This window comes from Wyeomyia smithii, chromosome 2 (assembly GCF_029784165.1).
Source record: "Wyeomyia smithii strain HCP4-BCI-WySm-NY-G18 chromosome 2, ASM2978416v1, whole genome shotgun sequence".
In the NCBI taxonomy this organism is placed as follows: Eukaryota; Metazoa; Arthropoda; class Insecta; order Diptera; family Culicidae; genus Wyeomyia; species Wyeomyia smithii.
In genome coordinates, this window is record NC_073695.1 from 121,344,027 (window position 1) to 121,367,961 (window position 23,935).

General features: G+C 36.5%; 1 protein-coding gene across 1 annotated transcript in view; it reads right to left on the reverse strand.

The window, feature by feature from the left end:
- Nucleotides 1–23,935, reverse strand: part of LOC129724545 (dendritic arbor reduction protein 1) — a 179,606-nt gene that overhangs the window by 62,632 nt on the left and 93,039 nt on the right. Inside the window, exon 5 of the mRNA XM_055679532.1 lies at nucleotides 5,072–5,131. Within this exon, the coding sequence (XP_055535507.1) occupies nucleotides 5,072–5,131 (60 nt within the window). The remainder of the gene's footprint in view (nucleotides 1–5,071; nucleotides 5,132–23,935) is intronic.

Below are 23,935 nucleotides of genomic sequence, written 5' to 3' on the forward strand. Positions count from 1 at the left end.
TCACGATACGCCATTGATGGCGTTGCTCTTCATATGTTCGAAATAACTAATTCTCGCTCCCGTACAAATAACGAGAAAGGTGATGTCATGCGTAATATTGTCTTGTTTAGCGTTATTTTGATCAGAACTTGACTATCCCTTTTAAATGAAAAGCATTTGTCCAGCATTGATTTTAACAGCTGGAGAGCTCGCAAAAGTATGAAATGATTTTCAATTGAAAGCGAATGTTAAGGTTGCAAATGACTGAGCGCTGTCGGAGACAGGGAGGAGGCATCTATACCAAATTCCAAATTTCTTACGAATGGTTACGAGGGGGAAAGGGAGATTCGAGAAAATCTTACATAAGATTGAAAAATTTAAAATACAAACAAAAACTTATAAAACTAAAAAAATAAATTATTCTAATTATTTTTCGCTGAGATCTTAACAGTTGAACCTTGGGAAAGCTTGAATTCACCTCAGCTGAATGATTATGTATTTTACTTCGTTTACTGAATTCTTTTATTAACTTTAACATAATATTGACTGAATTGGTTAAATTGTTTTGTTTTTATTTTTCACGAATACGCCATATGTAAAACCAAATGTTACTTTTTCATAAACAGTTTTTTCCTGAAAAAGAAAATCTCGCATATGGTTTATGGGGGTAGGGGGTAATGCAAAATCTTACTGAGCTTTATTATGGAGGAAGGAGGGGTCTTAAATTTCGAGAAAAGTCCTTACGTAGCTTGTGGATGACGCCTTAGTGAACATTACCTACTTTACTAAAAGCATATTTTTAAATAATGTGTTAAAATAGCTGAAATGTTGTCATTTTAATTTCTTTTGATAGTGAAGTAATGCGAATTCATATACATCCATATGAATGATATGACTATAAAATCTTTAGTTTTATTTTAGCTCAAATAGTATTTATTTGACACGGCACAACACATATTTTTGTTTTACGGAGCCAGAATATAAAATTTTTATGTAATACGTATATTTAGTGAAAAATTTTATTTTCAATCCAATTTGTTGATATCGATCTACACGAATAATCTGAATTCTCTATACAATTAAATTGAAAAATTAGCTTATATTGAGAATGAAGATAATCGCCCTGAAAACAACGAAAATTTTGAATTTTGATTACAACACGTGATATGGCTGAAGTATCAGTTTTACAGTAAAGAATGTTGTCTGTACTTTAGCACGAAAAATTTACAAATTGTAAGTTAAAAGTTCGTCAAAGAATGACCGAGTTTTTTTTTTCATAATGATAAAATCAAGAGCACACTGTCAATCGCTATTAAATTACATCCCAGCCAAGTGGCCTACAGTTGTCAGAGTTTAAAAATGGTTAATGAAAAAATCTAAATAAATAATGTATAATTTTAAGTTCCTAGCAGTAAACTCAAAATCTTATCAGTGATTCTTGTGACTATAAAGCGATTTAGGAAATTTTGTTGTGTCAATGAATAATATTTGAAGTTTTCAGTCGTAAAGAGTGTCGCTCAGTGTACGATATCTTAGCAAATTCTAATGGTCTACAGCCCGAATTCCATATACATTGGGGTGCCAATCACTTATATGAGAAAAAAGTAACCAGAAAATTTAAAGAATAAACCCCACACAAAATGTTCATCCACCTGAAAAAAGACCCTATGCAAAAATTTAGGCCGATCGGACTGAAAACGGGGTGGCGCAAAGCAATCGAAGTTTGACCTTGAAAAATTCGAAAAATCTCCAAAATCGAATTATTTTTCTTCAGATGATACCAGATCTGAACGTTTCATGCATTTTGGAGCCATCTGAGACCAGAAAAAAATCTCGAAAACTGAAATTTCATGCACCCCACTACGTTGGGTTAATTTTTGGATTTTTAAAGGCCAAAATTCAATCGCTTTGCGCCACCCCATTTCAAGTCGGATTGAGCTGAGATTTTTCACAGGGCGTTTTTTTGGGTATGTGAACATTTTGTATATGGTTTCTCAAAATGACCATTTTCATTGGCACCCTAATATACATATTGGTTTTGCGAATGGTTGGAATCCTGCCTAGTTGGCAGACAACTCTATGTACGGATTGGGTATTATAATTCTGCAGAATTGGACTCAAATTTTGACATTTTGGCCGGGAGTAATTTAAGTTTAAGCTAAGTTATTGAAGTTATTCTCTGGAATGAGAAAAACTGTAGAAAATACTAGGCTGTCAAGTTTTTTAAGAAATGAAGTGCATATGGGTCATTCCATACAAAGTGACCACGAATAAGCACAAACTTGGACACGACCATCATATAATTTACTCAAAGTTGATTCATCTATTGTCACTTTGGAAAAATCACAATTTTGGTGTCGATTGGATTACCCCCCGCTCTGTGGAAAATCCATTGCCAAATCCATTTTTTTCTATTTCCTACAATTTATAGACGTAAGACGTTCGAAAACTACTGATAGGTGATTTTTGAAGAAAATAAAGCAAGGAATCAAGAATACATATTATTTTTGACCGGAAGTGTTGTCAGACAGGTTTTTTTGTGTATTTTGAAACTTAATTTGTATTTTTCTGCAAATGTAGCCAATTTTATTGAGTTTGATAATTTCTCGTAAAATTTTACGTAAGAAACACTTATCACCCCGAGGTATATCAGCCAATTTCGAGATATAATACCTAAACGAAAATAGTTGTACATTTCGTAATCAATTTTTCTTACAATTTATACATGTAAGATGCGTGAAAAATACTGATAGATAATTTTTGAAAAAAATAAATAGGATTCCAAAAAAAAAATATATTTTTAACAGGAAGTGTTACCATATAGATTATTTTTGTGTTTAAAAACTAAATTTGCATTTTTCGGCAAATGCAGCTAATTTTATTTCAAATTTGAAAATTTCATCGTATTTCTCGGAAAGTTTTACATGAAAAACCTTTATCACCCCGTGGTAACATGAGCCAACTTCGAGAAATAATATTTTGACGGAATTAATTTTGAATTTCGTAATTAATTTTTCGGGGTGATAAGTGTTTCTTACGTAAACTTTTCGGGTTTTGGTTCGGTTCTTCAAAAATCACCTATCATTATTTTACGGACGTCTTGCGTCTACAAATTGTAGAAAATAGAAAAAAAATGTTTTTAAAAAAATGCGTTATCTTGCAACAATGAGAGGGTCCCACAGAGCGGGGGGTATTCGAATCGACACAAAAATTGGGATTTTTCCAGAGTGACACTAGATGCATAATTTCCCCGACTTTGAGCAAAATTTTTGATGGTCGTGTCCAAGTGTTATGTACAATTCGTATGCAATGACCTTTATGCTTGTTTGAATTAACAAACAATGGAGTTTTTATGAGAAAGGCCAGACTATACCGAAATAATTTATAATTATACTTAACTGTGGCCCTCGATTTTGTATGTAGTGAAAATTAAAATTAAATGAATTTTACTCTCTTTCATAACAAATTACATCTGACTATGTACCGCACTTGCTACTTGTATCTAAGAAGAAATACGAAGTTTAACTACGGTAAAGAAAGGTGTAACGCAAAAGAGATCCCGATTTATGCGGAGTAAAAAACCGGTTTAATACAGATGCAAACCGAGAGATGAGGATGCCTTCACAGACATGACGACTGAATGTCTAGATCAGTTACTTCCCTCTTTCGGTTTCTGGGTCTCTGAAAAGATAACTGACTGTTTTGGTGATAAATTAATTGGTTCGCTCGTTAAATCTACTCACGAAAAGCTCACTCAAGAGATCTTAATGAGTAGTCAAGATACGAACCGCTATCAAACAATGAGTAGAAGCAAGCAGATTATGTTAAAATTAGTATTAGTGTTATCCTCACGTTAAAAGAGCATCTATTAAAATCCATAATTGAGAAAGCTGTAGGTTAGGAAAGATCAGTCTTAGCTCAACTTTAACAATAGAAAAAATATTTCTTTAATTTATTTACGAATGATATACATCTTCTTGGCATATTTTTGACATTTTTTATACAATTGAGGGCACAACGGTTTTTCTGGTAGGAAGTGTCCATGAAGCACCACACAAAATGCATGCATGTTTTTCACGTTTCTCAAATTATAATTGTTTTGGTCACTTTTTCTGAGCTTGCTTTTTAACAAAGGATTCTCATCTTTGTGGCATATCTGTAATACCAAGAATATAATAGAAAATACCATAAAAAAGTTTTTTTTTTCAACACAATAGTGAACCTGTAGCGAAATAAGAAATGGAGATTGCAATGTATATTGTGTGTGCTATTGTAACGATCAAGACGACCTACTAAACTGTCGACTGTTCATTGGCAGGTTGTGTATATAAAAACAGCAAATGAAAACTGTAAATTCACGTTCGTTATCTTTTTTTGTGAAACTTAGTCACTACATAACTTCACTTCGTTCGATAATACATGCAACAAGTGAAAGTTGCCGGTTAGTGTTGCAATTGTTCCTTTCAGAAGATTTTTTTTCCTGATCATGCACGACCGCTACCTAAAAAGGAACTGCATTTCTGTCGGCATATCGAGTCATATAGCGCACAACATACTTATGTGCACACGCACACAAGCGAATCTTTTCTGTTGATTGTGAGACAGCCAATGTGATTGACAGATCGAATGAATGGATTCGACAGTGATTGCACTTCCAATTTTGATAGAAGTCTGAAAGGTTTGGGCATCGCATGAAAAAGGCTGAGGAAGTGGAGCTTGTTGAGTGAACTTGCCTTAGTAATTACAGAACAAGTTTAGTTTGACTGTCGAAAAATATCGCAACTGCTCAACTGTGCAAAACAGCATTGCGTTTTCGATTTTTTATTTATGTAATTGTAAAAATGATTTGCTTGAGGTGTTCTTCAAGATAACTATGGTGTTAACTAAGGTATAAAAAAATAGTACACTACGTTTACCATTTATATTTGCGAGAAAAAATGTCGATGAATGAAAACGTTGGCTTTAAATTTGGTCATCAGCATGGACAGTATGTATTTTGAGTTGTCATTTAAATTATAATATTGGAGAGTTCTATACGGCTTGATTGCATTCAACTTTAGTGTGAGATTTCCTATAACGAAATGAAGCTCACCTGTATGAATTCGTTGATGGGCCTTCAGATGCGAGCTTTTGGTATAGACTTTTGTGCAACCTGTAAAAAATTAGAGAACGTAGACACATATAAAAATGCAACTTTATTGCACGGAGAACATTTTATAGAACTATAGAACAACTAGAGAATCAATCAATCTCAGTGTTAACTGATATGTTGTCGACTTGTCTTCAAGTTTTTTTATACCTAAATCTATACAATGAAAATTCGAAAAACTCAACACAATTTCTTATGTTCTACCAGACTTAAAAATAAATCGGTCACACATCTAAATAATTTTTAAATGCTCTTTGGTGCTACTAATGATATAAATGCACAAGTATTTGGCCACCAGTAATTTAGATTACACTAGAAATCATTCTTTTGATTCTTCTAGATCTCTTAAAACATATACTTTTAAATGAACAATGATGACAATGAAACATAATTATTAACAATTTCATCATTTACAATCTTATACTGAAAAATAAAGGATGATAATATAAAATTGTAGTTACACTTTTATATGGATCCGATCTTTTACCTGTTCGAACTCGAATGCAATCTTTTTATCGATCATATTTCATGGCCCTGATTTGATTATTTCTATTGTAATAGTCTGCGGGATGCTTATATTAGACTCCAGGAGTTTCAGCGGTTTATTTGTACTTTTTATGCCGAGGTACTCTGACACCTTTCGCTGCAGACACTTTGATAGTACCAATAATAACAATAACTACAACAGAAGTAACTGCAACGCTTAAACGTTATGCATTCATACGAGAATAAACAAAATTCAATATTTTATTTTTATTCTGCATTGTTAGACGCCAGTCGAACTAGAGCAGAGTGCTGAAACCCCTCACGGTTGGTGTTCACAAGAGCGCACTGCGGTGTTATATGAAATTTTGGACCCGGCAAGATGATTGCTGCTGGCATGGAAATTGAATTGGACATTATTGGAATTGACAGTCGCATTCGACTGTTCCAATCGATGCTGGTGGCGACTGGTATATGTGAGTAGTGCCTGCTGGCACGTTTTTGGCTGAAATTGGCTACGTGAATGCCAGCTGCGCAGGTCACGGCATGTTTGAGATGGTTGGACATGTTGAAAACGTGAAAAATAGTAAATAGATTGTAAAACAGTTTTATTGGTATTTATGGACGGGACTTAAAGCGAAGGGGTTTTTATTGATGAAAATTATGCTAGTTCGTGCAAAATGAATAGTGTGAGCCATGAATATCGGTTCAGTTGAATCAGTTTGATTAAGATCTCACATTGGTCAGTTTTCAATTCCAATGCAAGGATTTTAGAAATAGGGTTGAGTATGTTTAGTGTACGACTGTATATCGACAGAAATAGAACAGATAATGTTATAAAAAAGCAAATCGTCAGAAATTGTCGGCAAAAGTTTCTGGGATCCAAGCAATTTTTTAGAGTAACGAGAACTACATCGACAAAAACTATATTAAAACTGGCTACTCATAATTAATTTACCTTGCAACTTTTGTCAAAAGTTAATTTCTCACATATTTTTTACCTAAGATAATGTTATTCATAACATACTAGTTAAGGACATAAGGGGGCTCTCGGAAAATTTCAAATTTGTTGATTAAAAATTTCCCTTACACCTTTATTGGTATATTATGTTAAATTTTTAAAACTTAACGTGATACTTTTTGCGATTTTTTAGATAACCGGATAACTGAAATAAATAAGTAAATAAGCGAAAATGCAACTTGTCAATAACACATTGTTTCTTAAGGGGTAATATCCACCAAAAAAAATTTTTTCTGACATTTTTATTGGCCTAAATCATGCTAAAACTATCCTAGAATCAACATCTACATCGCCCAAGTACAGATCTAAACTCAAAGTTCGTTCAAATCAATTTTTATCGAACAACTTTTATGCTCCAAAATCACATTTTTCGTTTAATTAGGCGATACTCGGCTTTGTAAACTAGTAGAAGTTACCTAGGATCGATATCGTGTTTCAAATTGAAAGTATAGAGGTCGCTACATCAAGTTTCGACCGTTACAGCGTCTTTACAGCATGTGTTTACTCACAATTTCCCTTTGCTTAATCGATCAGCCGTTCTCGTTGTGTACGTTCTCTCTTTGAGTTTTTCTATACTTTTTAACTGTGAGTCATATTCAAAAGTACTTAAATATTACCAGAACAACCCAGAGTAAAATTAGTAAGCGACACCCGCCTAACCGCCTTGCGTTCGAAGGTGATCCGGATTACTTTTGTGTTACTTTTTTTATTACTTTATTTAGGTGGCTTTCAGTCACAGGCTGGTTCGCCACCAATAATGTGTTACATGTAATGTTACACATCACATGTTACATGTAACATACCATGTACATCATATAACATGTGACACTAGCCATTTTATACGAGTTAACGTCAATTTTATTTATGTTGATGTACATAGACCACTCTGTTAATAACGATACGAGGATTCCAGTGAAATATATATGAAGTCAGAGTGGTCTATGTAACCTTTGTATTAGAATATTTTGTTTGAAAGAATCCGTTAAACTGAATTTTATTCAGAGATTTTTCGAAAATTGCTTCTCCTGACAAATTTGCTCGATGGCGCATAGACCACTCTGTTCCGCAACGGCTCAATTAGGAGTGTGTAAAAAATGTTATAGGGGAACTGCTCCATTATTCATCTCATTAAGCCGATATTCACGAAGAATGCACGGATTAAACACCAAATTTTCACGAAATCATTGAACAAATAAACTAAATATGCTTACGTACTCTTATGGAATCGTTTAGCATTGTATATTTAGTAAAATTAGCTAGATTTATCCTAAATTTTGTGAAACAAAACCATTTTTCACAACGCTTCCATATCCATCTCAAAACTTGAATCCCTGCTCAATTATTCATCTCACGACGCCCCCATATTCATCACACTGTTAATCATGAATGAAACACATTATCATGAATGAACGGTGCCGCAGTCCGTCGTAGTAGGTTACCTAGATATCCGCTGCAGTTGTTTACGAGCAAAACTGGTAACCTAGGTAACCACTGTAGATTGCTGTAGATTTATGTCAATTATATCGGAATAATTCAACATTTTCAGTATGATTTTTTCGTATTAACAGGACTGATTTGGCAACTCTTGATTTTCTTCAACGCAGTGAAAACAGATGAAAATACATACAGTTGAAATTTGGGAATTGTAGAAATTCATCTCATATATTCCTGCTAATTAAAGCTTGTTTTAGGAAATTTGAGGTGAACATTTCAAAGATTGAAGTATTAGGGCATCTTCAGCGGTGGTCCAAATCGTTGTTTTGTTCTATTTTTTTGGAACAAACTCAAATTCACTGCTGCACCGGTGGTGAAAATTTTGGTTTATACTAGATCTAAATTGAAAAAATTTGAAACTGGTATACGTTTTGGTCTATTTTTGTCACTTTTTGGGACAAGAAATAGATCGTTCTAAAACCCATTGTACGCTACCAATAGGTGGGTAAAATGTCATATTTTAATTGAATACCTCATTTCTAGCTATTTTCATACAAGCGTTTTGCGAGTGTTGGGGAAAAAACAAAACAAAGATTTTTTATGACAATTCACAATTCATTTTTGTGGCTTTTCTGAAGAAGAAAATGAACAGGTTTGTCGTTTTTGGTTTCAAGGAAACCGACCAGCAAAAGGGGGAATTCTGGAAGACCATAACCGTAAGCTCAACTACTTGGTTTGCAACCACCAGGATGACAAATATGTTGGCTATTCGCCTTAATTGTATTGGGACTAGAGGAGAACTTAAGAGGCCAGAAAAATGTTCCTCGAAGACACTGAACTGAAAACGTTCAAAATGCTGGGGTGACATTGAGCATTTTGTTTCGAGCAACTCGAACAAAACTAAATGATCGCTGGGGGCGTTATGTTTCGTTTTTCGTATTTTTTGAATTTGCGGATTAGATGAGCCGCAGGACAAATGACAATGACTGCTCCTTTTAAGCTTGAAGCATAACTGGCAGTATGTGACCTACTCGAAAATAGCTAAAATTGTTCGAATCAAGCTGCACAATGCCACCCAATATCCTTAAAACCCAAACCAAGTCTTAGGAACTGCAAGATTTTGAAAGATTGATGAGACGAAAACGGAAGATGAACACCTACGCGATCAAATATTTTTCGCAATCCTTCGTAACCCTACTTGTAGCAGGAATTTTCGATCATACCAATCCATGCTGAGAAATGTCACTGACGCTCGGGTCAAACCGTCAAATCCATAAAGTCTTGTGGATATAAAGTGTCTTGCCAAAGTAATCGTTTAATGTGCGTAAAAATTATCGAATTTCCGTTTGTTAAATATTGAGTGTTTTTTATTATAACAAGTCTCATTAACTGATAGCATGGGGTATTGAATTGTTGACAGTGTAACAGATGTCAGCGGTTTAAAACAACAAGATATACAACACCGCACAGTGGGGAATCGCTGGCCATCAGCCAAAAACAATTTTTTTTCGTTAGCTGTTTCATAATATTTTTCCTTTATTGCTATAACATTCAAGTGTCTAAATCCAAAATTTGGGCGCAATATCATGAAAGCTTGGCGAACTGACGTTTTTTGTCTTTTTTTTTGAGAAAAGTACATTACTTTGAAACGCTCTGTAGCTTCAATGATAGCTTGGATTTTTTTGACGTCAAAGAAAAAGTTGTTGTAAATATTGTGCAAAACAAACCTTTTTTATTAGATATTGTAAAATTTGTTCATAATAGGCCTGACACTAGAAAAAATTTAAAAAAACGTGATTTTTTGTAAAAAAGTAGCTTAAAAGTTTAGTTGCCGCAGTTTGCCACGGTTGTGACTACATTCAAAATTTAGGTAGAAACGTGAGCTTTCAAATGCATACTATTCGCTGCTGCGCAAAACTGCGCAAATTGTCACTTTAGTGAAAAAAGCGATAGCAGATTTTTTTATTTCTTATTTTTGAGGTTGAAATTTCATCCAGGATTAATTTTAATCATAAATATGATACCCCATTAATGGAAATTTATGATATCGAACTCAATCCGTGAGAATAAGATAAAAATTTGGGCAAAAATTACAATATTTATCAATTGAAAGTTATAAAATAAGTGTTAAATAAGAAAATAGTAAACAAATCTTTATGAAACTTTTAGTTATGTCAAACTTTATCACTTTCTGCAAATTTAAAACAATATTAAAAACATTCAACTCTTTTCAATTTATGATCATGAATTCGCTAAACTGATTGAAGTGTTAAATACTAGCAGCAAATTCATACCATCAAACTCCGACTAACAATAGCCCGTTTGAAGATTGCTTTTGCTTTGCACTCGTTGGCATACAAAAGTAAAGCACACATTTTGCTTTATGAGTAAAAAAACAAAGAACTGTCGTCTCCCTTTGCATCTTTTCCTATTCATTTAGAACGTTGTGTCATTCCAGTGTCTTGGTTTTCAAATTCATAAATTCGTTGAATTTTATCATGGAGCCTTCAACTTTAGCGGCACCACCTAATTCAATGTCTAGTAAGTTATCAATTCATGGTGTTATACATGTATTTAAATGTCCTCTTTCAACCATAGAACTCGGGTTAGGAAGATAACATATATATGAAACAATGAAACATCGAAAATTACTAGAAGAAATGAAAATTGCAGCGAAAGATATTTTTCCTGCTGATAAGTATAAGGAACTTCAAATTTTCTGGAAACAATTCAACACGAGATTTAAGCGATCACAGCGAAAGATGAGGATTCTGATGATGTTTTTTTTCAATTTGTAAATAGTTTGTATTACTTATGTTGTTTTAGTTTATTAAAAAAAATATATATATATTTTTAAGCAAAACTTGGGGGGGGGGGTCGTCCATTATTTACGTATATTTTCAATGGGGAGGACGCCCGGTGGCCCTACTTGTGGTCAAAGATCCTATAATTCTATAAAAAGACAAAAAAAGTGCCAAAAATATTAAAAATTGGATTTCGTGCTTTATGGACGGCCCCAAACAAAAAATTGATGCCAAATTCGTGTTCAGCGCCCCAAAATTATGTAAATATCAAGTTTTTGTCTCATTTATCGACACTTTTTTTGCTTGGCCAGCCTTTGTATGGAGTCGCCCTAAGTGGACCGCTAGTGATGAAAAAAACTTTGGTTGGCTGCTGAACGAGTCCCGTTGTAGCCGTATAGAACGATGCGCGGATTTTGTTTTCTGAGGTAGATGATTGAATTAACTGAGTTTTCGAGTGCAGATGCCCGACTATAATATCAAATTTAGTGCTTTCAAGTGAGTTTTTGGGGATTATACTTTATGAGGAATCTAAAGTGAACTAAGAAGAATCCATTCCATGGATTAGCATGTTGGTTTAAGAAGAAAATATGCGTTTTTTCCTGTTTTTAATTGTGTTTACATGTTGAATGAGATGAATATACGGGCTGAGATGAATAATGGAGCAGTTCCCCTAGTGATGTGCGGTTTTCACAGTCGAGCAAGCGTGGACTAGGCTTTAAGATTCTTGTGTCTTGTTCGAACTGCGGTGATGCCGATATTTGTAACTGTCCTCTAATACATAATCTTGGGTTAACCGTTTGACCGTCGACCGTCAAAGTCGCTGAGCATCGCATGTCCGATATCGCGAAAGAGCCTGGGCGCAGCCTTACATCAGACAAAAAAAAGGAAGAATACGCAAATAAGGCCCAGGAAAGACAACTTTACGGCGCAGGGATAGCTGACTGGTAATAAAAAATTATTAGGGGCTTTATCATTGCGATTCTTAAGACTTAAAGCATTTTGAAACTTTAAACACGTTTTTCTCAAAACCATGGTTTCAAAATCGGCGAGCAGTAGAACTGAAAATGTTTATAATAAGATAATAATAATAATATGTTTAATAATAATAATATTATATTTCTTTCTTCAGTGAATGATGATGATGATGATGATCCCACCTCATACCCCTACATCGGTTTGAGCTGGTCGATTTATCTAAGTAAGATATTATATAGAGTCAAACAATGTAACCAGTTGACAAATTAATAACGGACTGGTTATCAATACAGACATAGTAACCCTTCAATAGAATACCAATAATTTGAAAATAAATTAAAAAAACGATTTTCCAATAACATTGATCCAAGGCTCATCCAGAACGTTTCCAACCCGAAAATTATCTGGACTTGGTTAGGAATTGAACCTAGCATTTAGGAGCGCTAACTAATCAGAATTGGTTCTGGATAACGATCCAGAACTACGAGAGAGATCCTATGTTTCTATAATTCTCGATAACGAGCTCTACAGTCCACAGGCAAACCCAAGCCTTTTCAGTTTTTTCTCCCAACCCTTTGTACTAAATCGTAAAAACAGATAAATGTAGAAAATGAAAATAACAGCATATATACTATTACAAAATAAAAAGCAACTTATCAACCCGACATGCTTTTTGTTTCAATTTCAGGGATTGAAACCTGATGTATTCAATATCCAGATTGTCTATGTCAGTCTTCGCGCGCGTGGCTCAAACATGTGTAGCCGACTCATTTTTTTTAACTCTACTATTTAATACTATATAACTATATTCAAACAAAAATCCATCTTCATCAGTAAACATAATAACTTAATGAACCCAATAAATAGAAAAAAAAAATTTAAATTTTACAATCTTCGTCATTTTTAAATTTTACAATCTTCGTCATTAATTTACAAAAAATTCTATATAATCTGTCTACAAAACAGACTTTATGTGTGAAATACAAAGCCTTCTAAACTCCGCCATTGTTGCTGAACGTTTAACCTGTCTTGGCATCGAATTGAAAAAGTTAATTCCTTTGTACAACAGAGAGTTCTGTGATCTTCCGATTAAAAAATGTGGTGTTCTAGCATCAACCGCGTTTCTAGTGTTGTACCTATGAAAATCACTTCCTCTATCAATCCGATCACACAAAAAGCGAGGCAGCATGTTATTTAAAATTTTATATAGAAACACCATTGTCAAAAAATAAACTCTTTGCTTCACAGAAAGCCATTGCAATGCGTCCAGCATAAAACTCGAGGAAGTGTATCTATTACATCTTAAAATTAATCGCATTATTTTATTTTGTAAGCGCTGCAGTCTCAACATTTGTGTATTATTTGCAAGAAATAGTATAGATGAACAAAAATCTATATGTGGTGAAATGATTGACTTATAAAGACTAATTTTACTACTAACAGTCAATTCATTTTTCAAACGGCACAAGATACCGTATTTTTTCGCCATTTTCTTGATGACATTATCTATGTGAGACTTAAAAGTTAACTTGTCATCAATAATAACTCTAAGATACTTTATTTCATTCACGCGATCAATCGTCTCACCATCAATTACAATGTTCACGTCTGGTCTGGAGTTGGCAGAAGAATTTATCAAGTACTGTGTTTTACTAATATTTAATTTAAGCTGTTTAAATTTTAACCAATTCGCCAGATTATTTAAATCTTGATTCAAAAGTGTTACAATATCGTTTGGATTTTTTGCTGCAATGAACAGAACAGTGTCATCGGCAAATAAATTTATATCGCAAAACAGTAAAACTCGCTTCATGTCATTAATATAAATTATGAACAAAATGGGCCCTAAAACACTTCCTTGCGGTACACCAAGTGTATTAGCAATGGAATCCGATTCAAAATCATTAAAACGAGTCTACTGAGTTCTAGCACACAAATAGCTTTCAAACCATTTATATGCTGTCCCTACGATACCAAAGCGCTCCAATGTTTGTAACAATAAGGGCCTAGAAATTGTTTCAAAAGCGCGTTTTAGATCCAAAAATACAGCAAGAATAGTTTCCTTAGCATCGATTTTTTCTTTCCATTTTGCTAACACCAGATTTAATGCAGACTCACAAGAGTGCCCCTCTCGATAACCTGATTGCTCTGGGATTAGCAAATCATTACTATTTAAATAATCCATCAGCTGGCCTTTTACAACTAGTTCTAAAATTTTCTCTAATGTGTGCAACATATTAATGGAACTCTTCGGCTTCATCCGTCCCATTAATCTTGGGGGTAGGAACCACAAGCGATTCCTTCCAAACTTCAGGCACGTGCTCCGTTCGCAACGATTCATTAATAAGGTCCAGCAGATCGTGTCCAATGACATGAAGCAATCTTGTATTACTTTTGCGTTGACATTGTCGATACCAGCCGATCTCTCCAAAGAAAAACAAATATCTTTCAACTCTGCAAAAGTAATTGGATGAAAACCATCAAAGCTACAGTTATTATGGATCGGCTGTATTATTTCGTCAGGCTCATTGACCAAATCAATACTTTGATTGATCGATTGAACACTGTTAACAAAATAACTGTTAAATTTATTTGCAATTACTCGCGCCGATTGTTCTTCTAAGCCATTAAAAGTTATGGATTGCGGGCAACAATCTTTACTTTTCATTAGTTTTTTTAAAATTTTCCATAACTGTTTGCTGTTATTTTGATGTTGATCAATCTTCCGCTGTATATATTCACACCGTGCCTTTTTCAAGGACCGTGAATACATGTTACGCGCCGCGGTGTACCTATACCAATCATCGCTACTGTTACTTCTGTAAAACTGCTTGTACCTTTTATCTCTTTTTCGTTTCAAACGCAGAAGATCTAAAGAGTACCAGCTGTTTGCATTATGCAAGTTTACATGTTTTTCTAAAACTAAACTATTGGTACATTCTTTCAGTGTGTTGGTAAGAATAGCTGCTTTATTGTCCAAATCACTAGTTACTGGTTGAAAATCCAAGCTTCTCGAAACAAGTTGAGACACTGCTTGTTTCGAATATCTGTTCCAGCGAATATCTGTTCCAGTTATCTTTACTTTATCATCACGGTTTCGGTCATTCTCGATAAAAACAAAAATTGTCTCATGATCTGTAATTTTGTAATCGGCCTCTGTAAAAGAATGAACATTATCAAAATTTGAAAACACGTGATCTATTAATGTACGAGAATGTCTGGAAATTCTTGTGTATTGACAAACCGTTTGTCTCAAATTGAAAAAATTTGCTAATTGCTTCAATTGATTCGAATTTGGTTCATTAAGCCAATTATTATTAAAATCACCAGCAATAACGTTAAATTTATTCAAATCTACAAAAATCTCTCACCAGTTATCTAAAATTTCCAAAAACCGCTGGTCACTTGAACTGGGGGAATTGGTATACAATTCCAAAATTTCCCATCGTCATGCCTTTTTCAACTGATATACCCAGGAACCAATTGTTTTCAACACATTCATTCAACCGAGTGTTGAATTTAATAGATTCCTTGGCGTAAATAGCAACCCCTCCTGTATGTCTGGAGTGTGACAGGCAAAAAGCAACTTTATAACCCGGAATGTTAAATTGATCAAATGCATCAGCTTCAACTATATGAGTTTCAGCTAGCAACACTAACATCGGACGTGTTGTTTCCACAAGATGCCGCAAAGCGGCATAATTTGTAGATAAACCAGCAATATTTAGGTAAACTATCTCTAACTTCCTCTCACATTGCATTTTCTTCAGTTGCTATTTACTTACCAACATGTTGCTTTTTCTTTTTTCAAACAGTCTCCGATATACCGGACACTTTGTACTAAATGCTGGATGTTTTACGTCCAAGTTCAAATTAAATTCTTTAATAGATTTCAAACAATTTACGCAATTAGAATCAGTCGAAGAGCATTCCGATGTTTTATGTTTTTCGCTACACTTAGAGCACGTTTCAGTATTAACACATTCTGTGATTTTGTGTCCAAACTCTCCACATTTGAAGCAACGTAGAACATTAACGGCCTCTTGAACCGAACACCTATCCCACCCAATGTTTACTTTACCACCAGTCATCAAGTGGTTAAAAGTGTCCTTATCAACTTCAATAATTGTGTTATACTTATTATATTTGAAGCTTGCATTTGCAAATTGCGCAATAACTTTGACATCATTAATACCGAGGTCATTATTTTGACTTTTTAACAAGTCAATAAAGACTTCGGGGGAATATTGATCACTCATTCCCACAATTTTCAACTTAGGCTTAGCGTTTGTAGTAATAACAGCATTATATTTTTCACCTAAATTGCTTTCAATATCCTTTTCACGACATCAATGTTATCCCCTATTGCACGCTCAGCAATTATCGAACCTGCTTTCCCGTTTCTAAAGTTTCTAATTTTGTGTATTTTCGGATCTAAATTGTTTTTCAAAAAAACTCTAGTATCTTCACTAGATTGAGAAGACTCGACTGGTTTAATCACAATGACCGGCCGAGTCTTACGATTTTCCAAACGCTTCAATTTATTTGCATTCCCACTCGACCCCGCCAAAACGTTGGCTTATGTCACAGCATTTTCAGAAATAAAAACCTCGTCATTTTGCTTGACCGCATCTTCTATTGGTTCGTCACGCTTATTCGAAATTATTTTTTTCTTGTTGGGAATAGAGTCCGACTCAGAGTGAATCGTTCTCTCAGTTCTAGACCTTTTTCTGCTCATTGCAGCATGTTTATCCCGATCATTATTATTAGCAATTAAATTCATTTTAAAATCATCCAGCTTTTTGGCAACATTGGCTTCAATGTTTGCCATACTCTCACGAAGAGAGTTGCGAGCGATTTTAAAATATTTTCAATTCCATTAGCAATCGCGCTGTTTATCTGGGTTTTGATTCCGCTTTGAGTATCTGTGAGCGACTGAGACAAAGATAACAATACACTCTTGATCTCCGTCAGCTCACTACTCATAGCATCATCTTTCCCGCCGTCTTCTTGGGCCGATAAACATGAAGCACATTTGAAAACAATATTTTCATTATCGTTAACGACTTTCGCCGCTATTTTAGTGAGCGGCGTACAAACTCGATGAAATCGATATTTGCACTTGCCCACACAAACTACGGGATCGTCGCTAACACGAACTACATTACCACACTTTGCACAGTCCATACTAAACAAACAAACAACCGCCGGCCGGACTCGTCCAGCAGCAACGGCAAAGGCTAAAGGCATTGAACAATGCAAAAATATAACAATGAATGTTTCAACCAGCAGCCGTAGCGTCTATGTGATATAGACGCGATGATCGGCGCTGACACAAATTAAATCAATAAAAAACGAATAAATCGAAAGCATGCAAATACACTTCTACTTATCCGTTTATATTTCCAATTTGGCCGTCGGATCACTTGCACTAGATCACCTAAAGCACTTGATTTCACACAAAAAAAGCGTTTTTATATAGACACTAGTGGTACACAAGCTACCATGTTCACCATACATCATCCAAAATTTGAAGGAAAACCCGTTAGAGTGAAGCTCCTTTCAAGCCTCTTCTCCAGCAGGCACAAAACCTCCAACCTTTTCAATTGTGTTTACAATAAATGCACTTTCAGTGAGCATAGTTGCTCTTTTAAGTTAGTGCGGTGAACTTTCATAAATTCATAACATGCATGTTATATATTGATGTAGTCGATATATCGTTGTTGCCGTAGAACATTAGCAGCACAATTGGGTAGTATGGATCCGCAATCATGTAGTTAAGACAGCAGGAAAACCGAAGCAGCGAACGACCCGGTCATCTTGAAACTTGGAACTAGTGACGCACAAGACTCGATAGGAAGGCTGAGGAGATCACTTGAACATCAAGCTCAAGATAAACTGATGATGGTAATACTGTTGCCGGAGATGACGTGAATGCTTACAGTATAGTTGACCTTGCTACCCGAGTAGCCCGAGTGGAAGAAATATAGACCATGTCGAGCTTGACTATGCAGTACGGGCAGCAGAATCCTCTGTGCTGCTTTATAACATATTTGAAGGTTTTCTCGTATACTGACTTTTACAGCTTTTTTGAATTTTATCAGACTCCTTTCGTTTTTAATTGAGGCGGGCAAAGCATTGTATTGTATTGTGACTTGGCAAAGTATGAACAGGAGTGTTTTATCATCTCTGTATTTGGTCTCCTGAGCACCAAATTTGTTCGATTCCTTGATCACAACTGTGAGTAGGAATGGCGAGTCGCTGGTTGTGAGGTGCGTTTATATTGAACAACATATTATGCATTTGTGTCACGCATTGCAACTTCCGCAAGGCCATTACCGGCAGTATAGATCCATCAGCTTCCGCATACAAATTTAGTGTAGGATATAAACGAGGTTTCTTTAATATTGCTTTCGGACAGCGATTCTGTATCCGTTGAAGTGATTTCAGGTTCGTTTTATTCGCAGCTCCCTAAATTGAAATTAAATATTGCAACTTCGACTGGCCAAGTGCGTGGTAAAGTGTTAGAAGTTGCTTACGTGGGAGGAATTTAGAGGTCTTCCATAGAAGGCCACAAACTGAACTTAGACTGGACGACACTGCTGCAATATGATGTTTCCATGTCAATGAGGAGTCAAGTATCCAAGTCCAAGATATTTAAAATTGCTTTCTTGAAGGATCTCAGTTGAGTTTACTAGAAGAGGGGCGTTAGAAGCAGATACAGAGCGGGACGTGTGAAATATCATATATCTTGCTTAGGTTGAGTGACAGGAGGTTCTCGGCAAAGTACTCTTGCAGCAATCCCATATCCTCCGACATTTGATTTTTTATGAGATCCGGATTGGAACTAGGATACGACAGGGAGGTATCGTCAGCAAACAAGCGCGATTTACCATGCAATCTGAGTTTTGCTATATCATTTACGTAGATAAGAAACAGCAACGGGCCTAAATTGCTTCCCTGTGGAACACCAACAGTCAAATCACACGGGGCACTTTTGGCTCCATTGGTTTAGACGTATTGCGTTCGGCCAGTAAGATAGCTACCAATTAATCGATTGGCAACACCTCTAATTCCGTAGTACTCAAGTTTCTGGAGTAAGATTTGGTGATCGATGGTATCGAACGCCTTTTTCAGATCAATGAACAAGATTCCCATCAATTTCCCTGAGTCTAGTGCTCCTGTAATATCGTCGAGTTCCCAAGCGGCAGTTAAAGTACTCGGGCCAGCACGAAATCCATATTGATAATTGTATAATAAACGGTTCCTCTGTAGAAAGTCGAAAGTTCGAAAGGAGAAAGTTTTGAGAAATGAGGCTGGAAAGTCTATTAATTCTGAGGATGAGTTCTTGTTCTGTTGCTGGCATCAGGAAAATTGAATTTATTTTGTTAGTTCAGGGTGCCGAAACGATTGACATCACCGTTACTGCGTATTGCTGAGGCAAGCTGGGGTCCTATGGTGCTAAAGTAGACGTCAAACGCATTTGAAACTACTGGGCCATGTGATGTTACATGACCATTCAGTTCGAGTTTTGTGGGATTCGCCTTTGATTTCTTCCGGTTCAGATTTTTCCATATATTTTTTTGATCTCCAGTTCGAAAGATCGAGCTATAGTAAGACCTTTTTGCTCTCCTTTTCTAATTGAACTTTTCTAGATACATGGGCTAGAAGTTCCTTCAAATGATTATCGGTGGGCCGTTTTTTATGTCGTGCAAACCCTTTTTTCATATGAATGAGTCTCCAGAGGTCAAATGACATCCATGGGCAAAAACCCTTTACCCTAGCTCGGACCGTGACTTTTTTAGTAAATTGCTGTTTCAATTGACTGTATAAATCCAGCACATCTCGCAAGCGGTGAACTGATAATGCATCTGAGAGTTCATGAATGGTGACTGCGAAAGCTTTGTTTAATCTTGAAAAGTTGGTGATGAGCTTTTCTAGAGTCCTTATTTCCACTGTGTGGCAAAGTGAAAATCTAGATAAAATAAAACAGTGGTCGCTGATATCGGACTCAACAGTTTCATTTAGTATATTGCTTCTCAGCGCTTCAGAACAAACTACATGATCTAGTGTATTACCGCTACTGGGACGAGTAGGAAATGTATTTGTTACAGAAAAATTATAGCTATCGAGAAGATTCAAATAATCTGTTGTGGTTGAAGTTACTTCATTTACTTGGATATTGACATCACCTATAATTGCACAGTAGTCCCCTGGTCTAGTTAAATCTATCATCGCATCTAGCTTGGTTAAATAAGTTGAATATGCGAAGGATGGTGGTCTGTATACGGCGTGCAAGTGGAACGGTGACTTTCCGCATTTGAGGCGAACATAAATATGGTGGTAGCCATTTTCTTGTTCATTCTGAACCTACTCATACTCAATTCCATTCGCGATGTAAACAGCTAATCCACCTCCTTGAGCAGAATGACGATAAGAAAAAATACTATTATATCGTTGAATTTCGTGACCTGTTGTCGTCTTTAAGCCAAGTCTCTCCTATCACAAGAACTATATGACCAGTGTATAATACCAACATATCTTTTATTCTGTCGAACTTATCTGAATTATTCAAGCTGCGTACATTGAATTGCAATATTCTTGAAGATTTACAGCCACGACTTTGTGCTAAATTTTTGTTCAGATCGATTATGGAATTATAATAAGATTTTTTTTATCATTAGAAACATTGATCATTATAAGGAATAATAGTTTAAAAGAACTGCAAAATTAAACTATTTTCTTCTTACTTCTTTGCCAACGGTGAGCCTACAGGCGTTGAAGTCAACAATGCTTTGCGCTTCAGTGATGTTTTAGTCAAAGCACGCAGTTTCTGTTTACTACGAATGGTTTCGTCCTTAGCCCCCTCAGCTCGTCTGACAAGGATGCTGCCGTTTCTTCCCGTCCATATGTATTTGGTTCCAAGTTCCGGTTGAATGTTCTTCACTTTTCAAGCAGTTCCCCTCCGAACGGGGTCAATTCATCTCTGATGGTGATTCTCTTCGTTGAAGCAGCAAAAAATCCACCGAGGGCTGATACTAGCAGAATACCGTGCTTTCGCTTACAGTCAAAGAAGGCTTCCTAAGCACAAGTCGTTTTAAAGGTGACGATGATTGGTGGAACGGCATCGGAAACATTTCTTCAATTCAATCGTCGGGCTTCCAGAATGCTCTCGACAGGAATGTCGTATCCGATAGCTAATCCAACATTACGAACATGTGTTTTAACATCTTCGTTTTCCACGGTGGGTAGACCGAGGATTACTGCGTTCCTATACATCGATTTACGGTGCAGATCATCCAGCTCCAATTCTAGATTCTCAACCTTCTCTGCGAGACACTTGTGTTGATCATAGTTTTCTGCTACCTTCTGCCGGATATTTTTGCTCTCCGTACGTAAATCTCCTATTTCAGTCTTTATCGAGTTAAGACCAGCATTCAGCTCATCAAACTTTTCAGCTAGAAAGGCTTGAGATTTTTCGATTTGACTATTTGCCTTCACAATAGCCGATATTTGCAAACGAGTTTGTTCGAGTGCCATCCGAGTTTCAGCGAACTTCTGGCGAACCTCACGTAACGAAGTCCCAATTTAACGAAGCTCCTTTAAGACATCATCGAATCCGGTTTGCTTATTGACGTTTTTCGAATATATTTCTGCACAGACCAGCGAAAAGAAAAGGGTTTCTTCTTTACGTCCGACTGACTTGAAATTTTAACTGTAGCTTCTTCATTAGATTATCTAGTGAAGTACACACGACACATTCTCTGCGAAGCTACACCAAAAAACCAATTTTTGAAATGCATATTTCAGCAATGTAAATATTTTTCCTAGATTCTATAGTGATTGAACCTTCCAAAACCTAAATTAATCCACCTAGCGGTCAGACCCAGCCTTTCTCATTGAAACTTATTATTTATGAAAATAGATTTACAAGAACGCTTCAATCCAATATATGTATATTCACTCTTAAGGTTCTAAAAAATTGATGTTGTAATCTATACATATAAAAATGCAGTCCGGTCTGTCTGTCTGTCTGATCCATATAGGCTCGAAAACTACCGAACCGATCGGCGTGAAAATTTGTATGTATGGGTTTTTGGTGCCGATAAAGGTTCCTATGATAGTTTGAGACCCCTCCTTCTTCTGGAAGGGAGGGGTCCCATACAAATGAAACACAAATTTCTGCCCATCTCGAAAACTAATCAACTAAATGGAACCAAATTTGGCAGGTAAATGTTTTTAGTGGTAAAAAATATGTTCATAATGTTTTGACACCCCTCCTTCTTTTGGAAGGGAGGACTGCCATACAAATGAAACACAGATTTCTGCACATCCTGAGAACTAACCAACTGAATGGAACCAAATTTGGCAGGTGAATATTTTTATAGGTAACAAATATGTGCATGATGGTTTGACACCTCTCCCTTTTCTATGAGGGAGAGGTCCCATACAAATGAAACACAATTTTCGCACAGCTCTAGAACAAATCAAGAAAATACAACCAAATTTGGTATGAGAATGTTTTGAGAGGTAACAAATATGTCCATAATGGTTCGACGCCCCTCCCTCTTCTGGAAGCACATGTTTCTGCACAATTTGCTGCACATCTCGCGAACTAATCAACTAAATGGAACCATATTTGGTGATTGAAAATTTAAGTGGTAACCAATATGTTCCATAATTGACCTCAGGCAACATTTTGGATTGTAACATGGCAACATACGGTTTCTGGAAAACAGCCAAAAATGGCCGATTTCCACCCAATGTAATAATATCCGGATCTAGAATGATACACAGGAGCTCACAGGAGGATGGGTGTTTCTTCAATCAGAATGATGCTCAAAGGCCAGAAATTATCTTAAATACCATTTTGAAATCCAAGACGGCGACTTCCGGTTTGTGAAAAACAGCCTAAAATAACCAATCAGGCACTATTTCGAATTGTTTAATGGCAACTTCTAGGAAACAGTCGAAAATAACCGAATAATACTCAATATGAATATCGAGATGATGCATAGAAACCAAACATTGACCCTGGACACTATTTTGAATTTGAACACGACCACTTTTAGTTTCTGGAAAACAACCAAAATAACTAAATACCTGGGCAGATTGATGCCAGAAATTCTGCTGAAAATGACCGAATACCACCCAATATGAATATATTCAGAATTAAGGCGATGCACAGAAGCCAAAAGTCGAGGATGTTGTCATTTCGATAAAACCAGTCATTTCAAACGATTTGTTATTTGACTTTGATCATATCCTATGGCCGATTCTCCGTGCATTTGCAGACTTTAAACACATCGCGTCGGTTAAGCTCTTGGGGGTTATGGTCGACGACAAGCTCACGTTCGGGAGCCACGTCGACTATGCCTGTAAGAGGGCCTCATCGGCTGTTGCAGCACTATCTCGTATGATGTCCAATAGCTCAGCGGTCTATGGCAGCAAGCGAAACTTCTTGCCAGCGTGGTTTCGTCCATACTTAGGTATGGTGGGCCAGTATGGTCCAGAGCGCTGGGTACTAACAGTTACCGCGGTAAACGTACCTACAGGTTCATGTGCCTGAGAGTTGTGAGTGCGTATCGGACGGTGTCATACGATGCAATCTGTGTCTTGTCCGGCATGATGCCTATCAGCATCGCCATCAAGGAGGACAGAGAGTGTTTCGACCACCGTGACACAAGGGGCATACGAGGCACCAGAAGGTCATTCTCGATGCTCCGTTGGCGGAGGGAATGGTCTAATTCCACAAAGGGCAGATGGACGCACCGACTTATACCGGAGATATCCGGCTGGGTCGGGAGGCGACATGGCGAGGTGAACTTCCACCTGACACAGATCCTGTCAGGCCATGGTTGCTTCAGGCAATATCTGCACAGGTTCGAGCACGCGGGGTCCCCCATGTGTCCCGAGTGCGTGTAAGAGGAGGAGACTGCAGAGCATGTCTTCTTCGTATGCCCCCGTTTCGTAAGAGCGAGGAGCAACATGATGGCTGTGAGCGGATCTGGCACTACTCCGGACAATCTTGTCCGGAGGATGTGCGACGACCCGGACATCTGGAACGCGGCCGGTGCGGCCGCCTCCCAG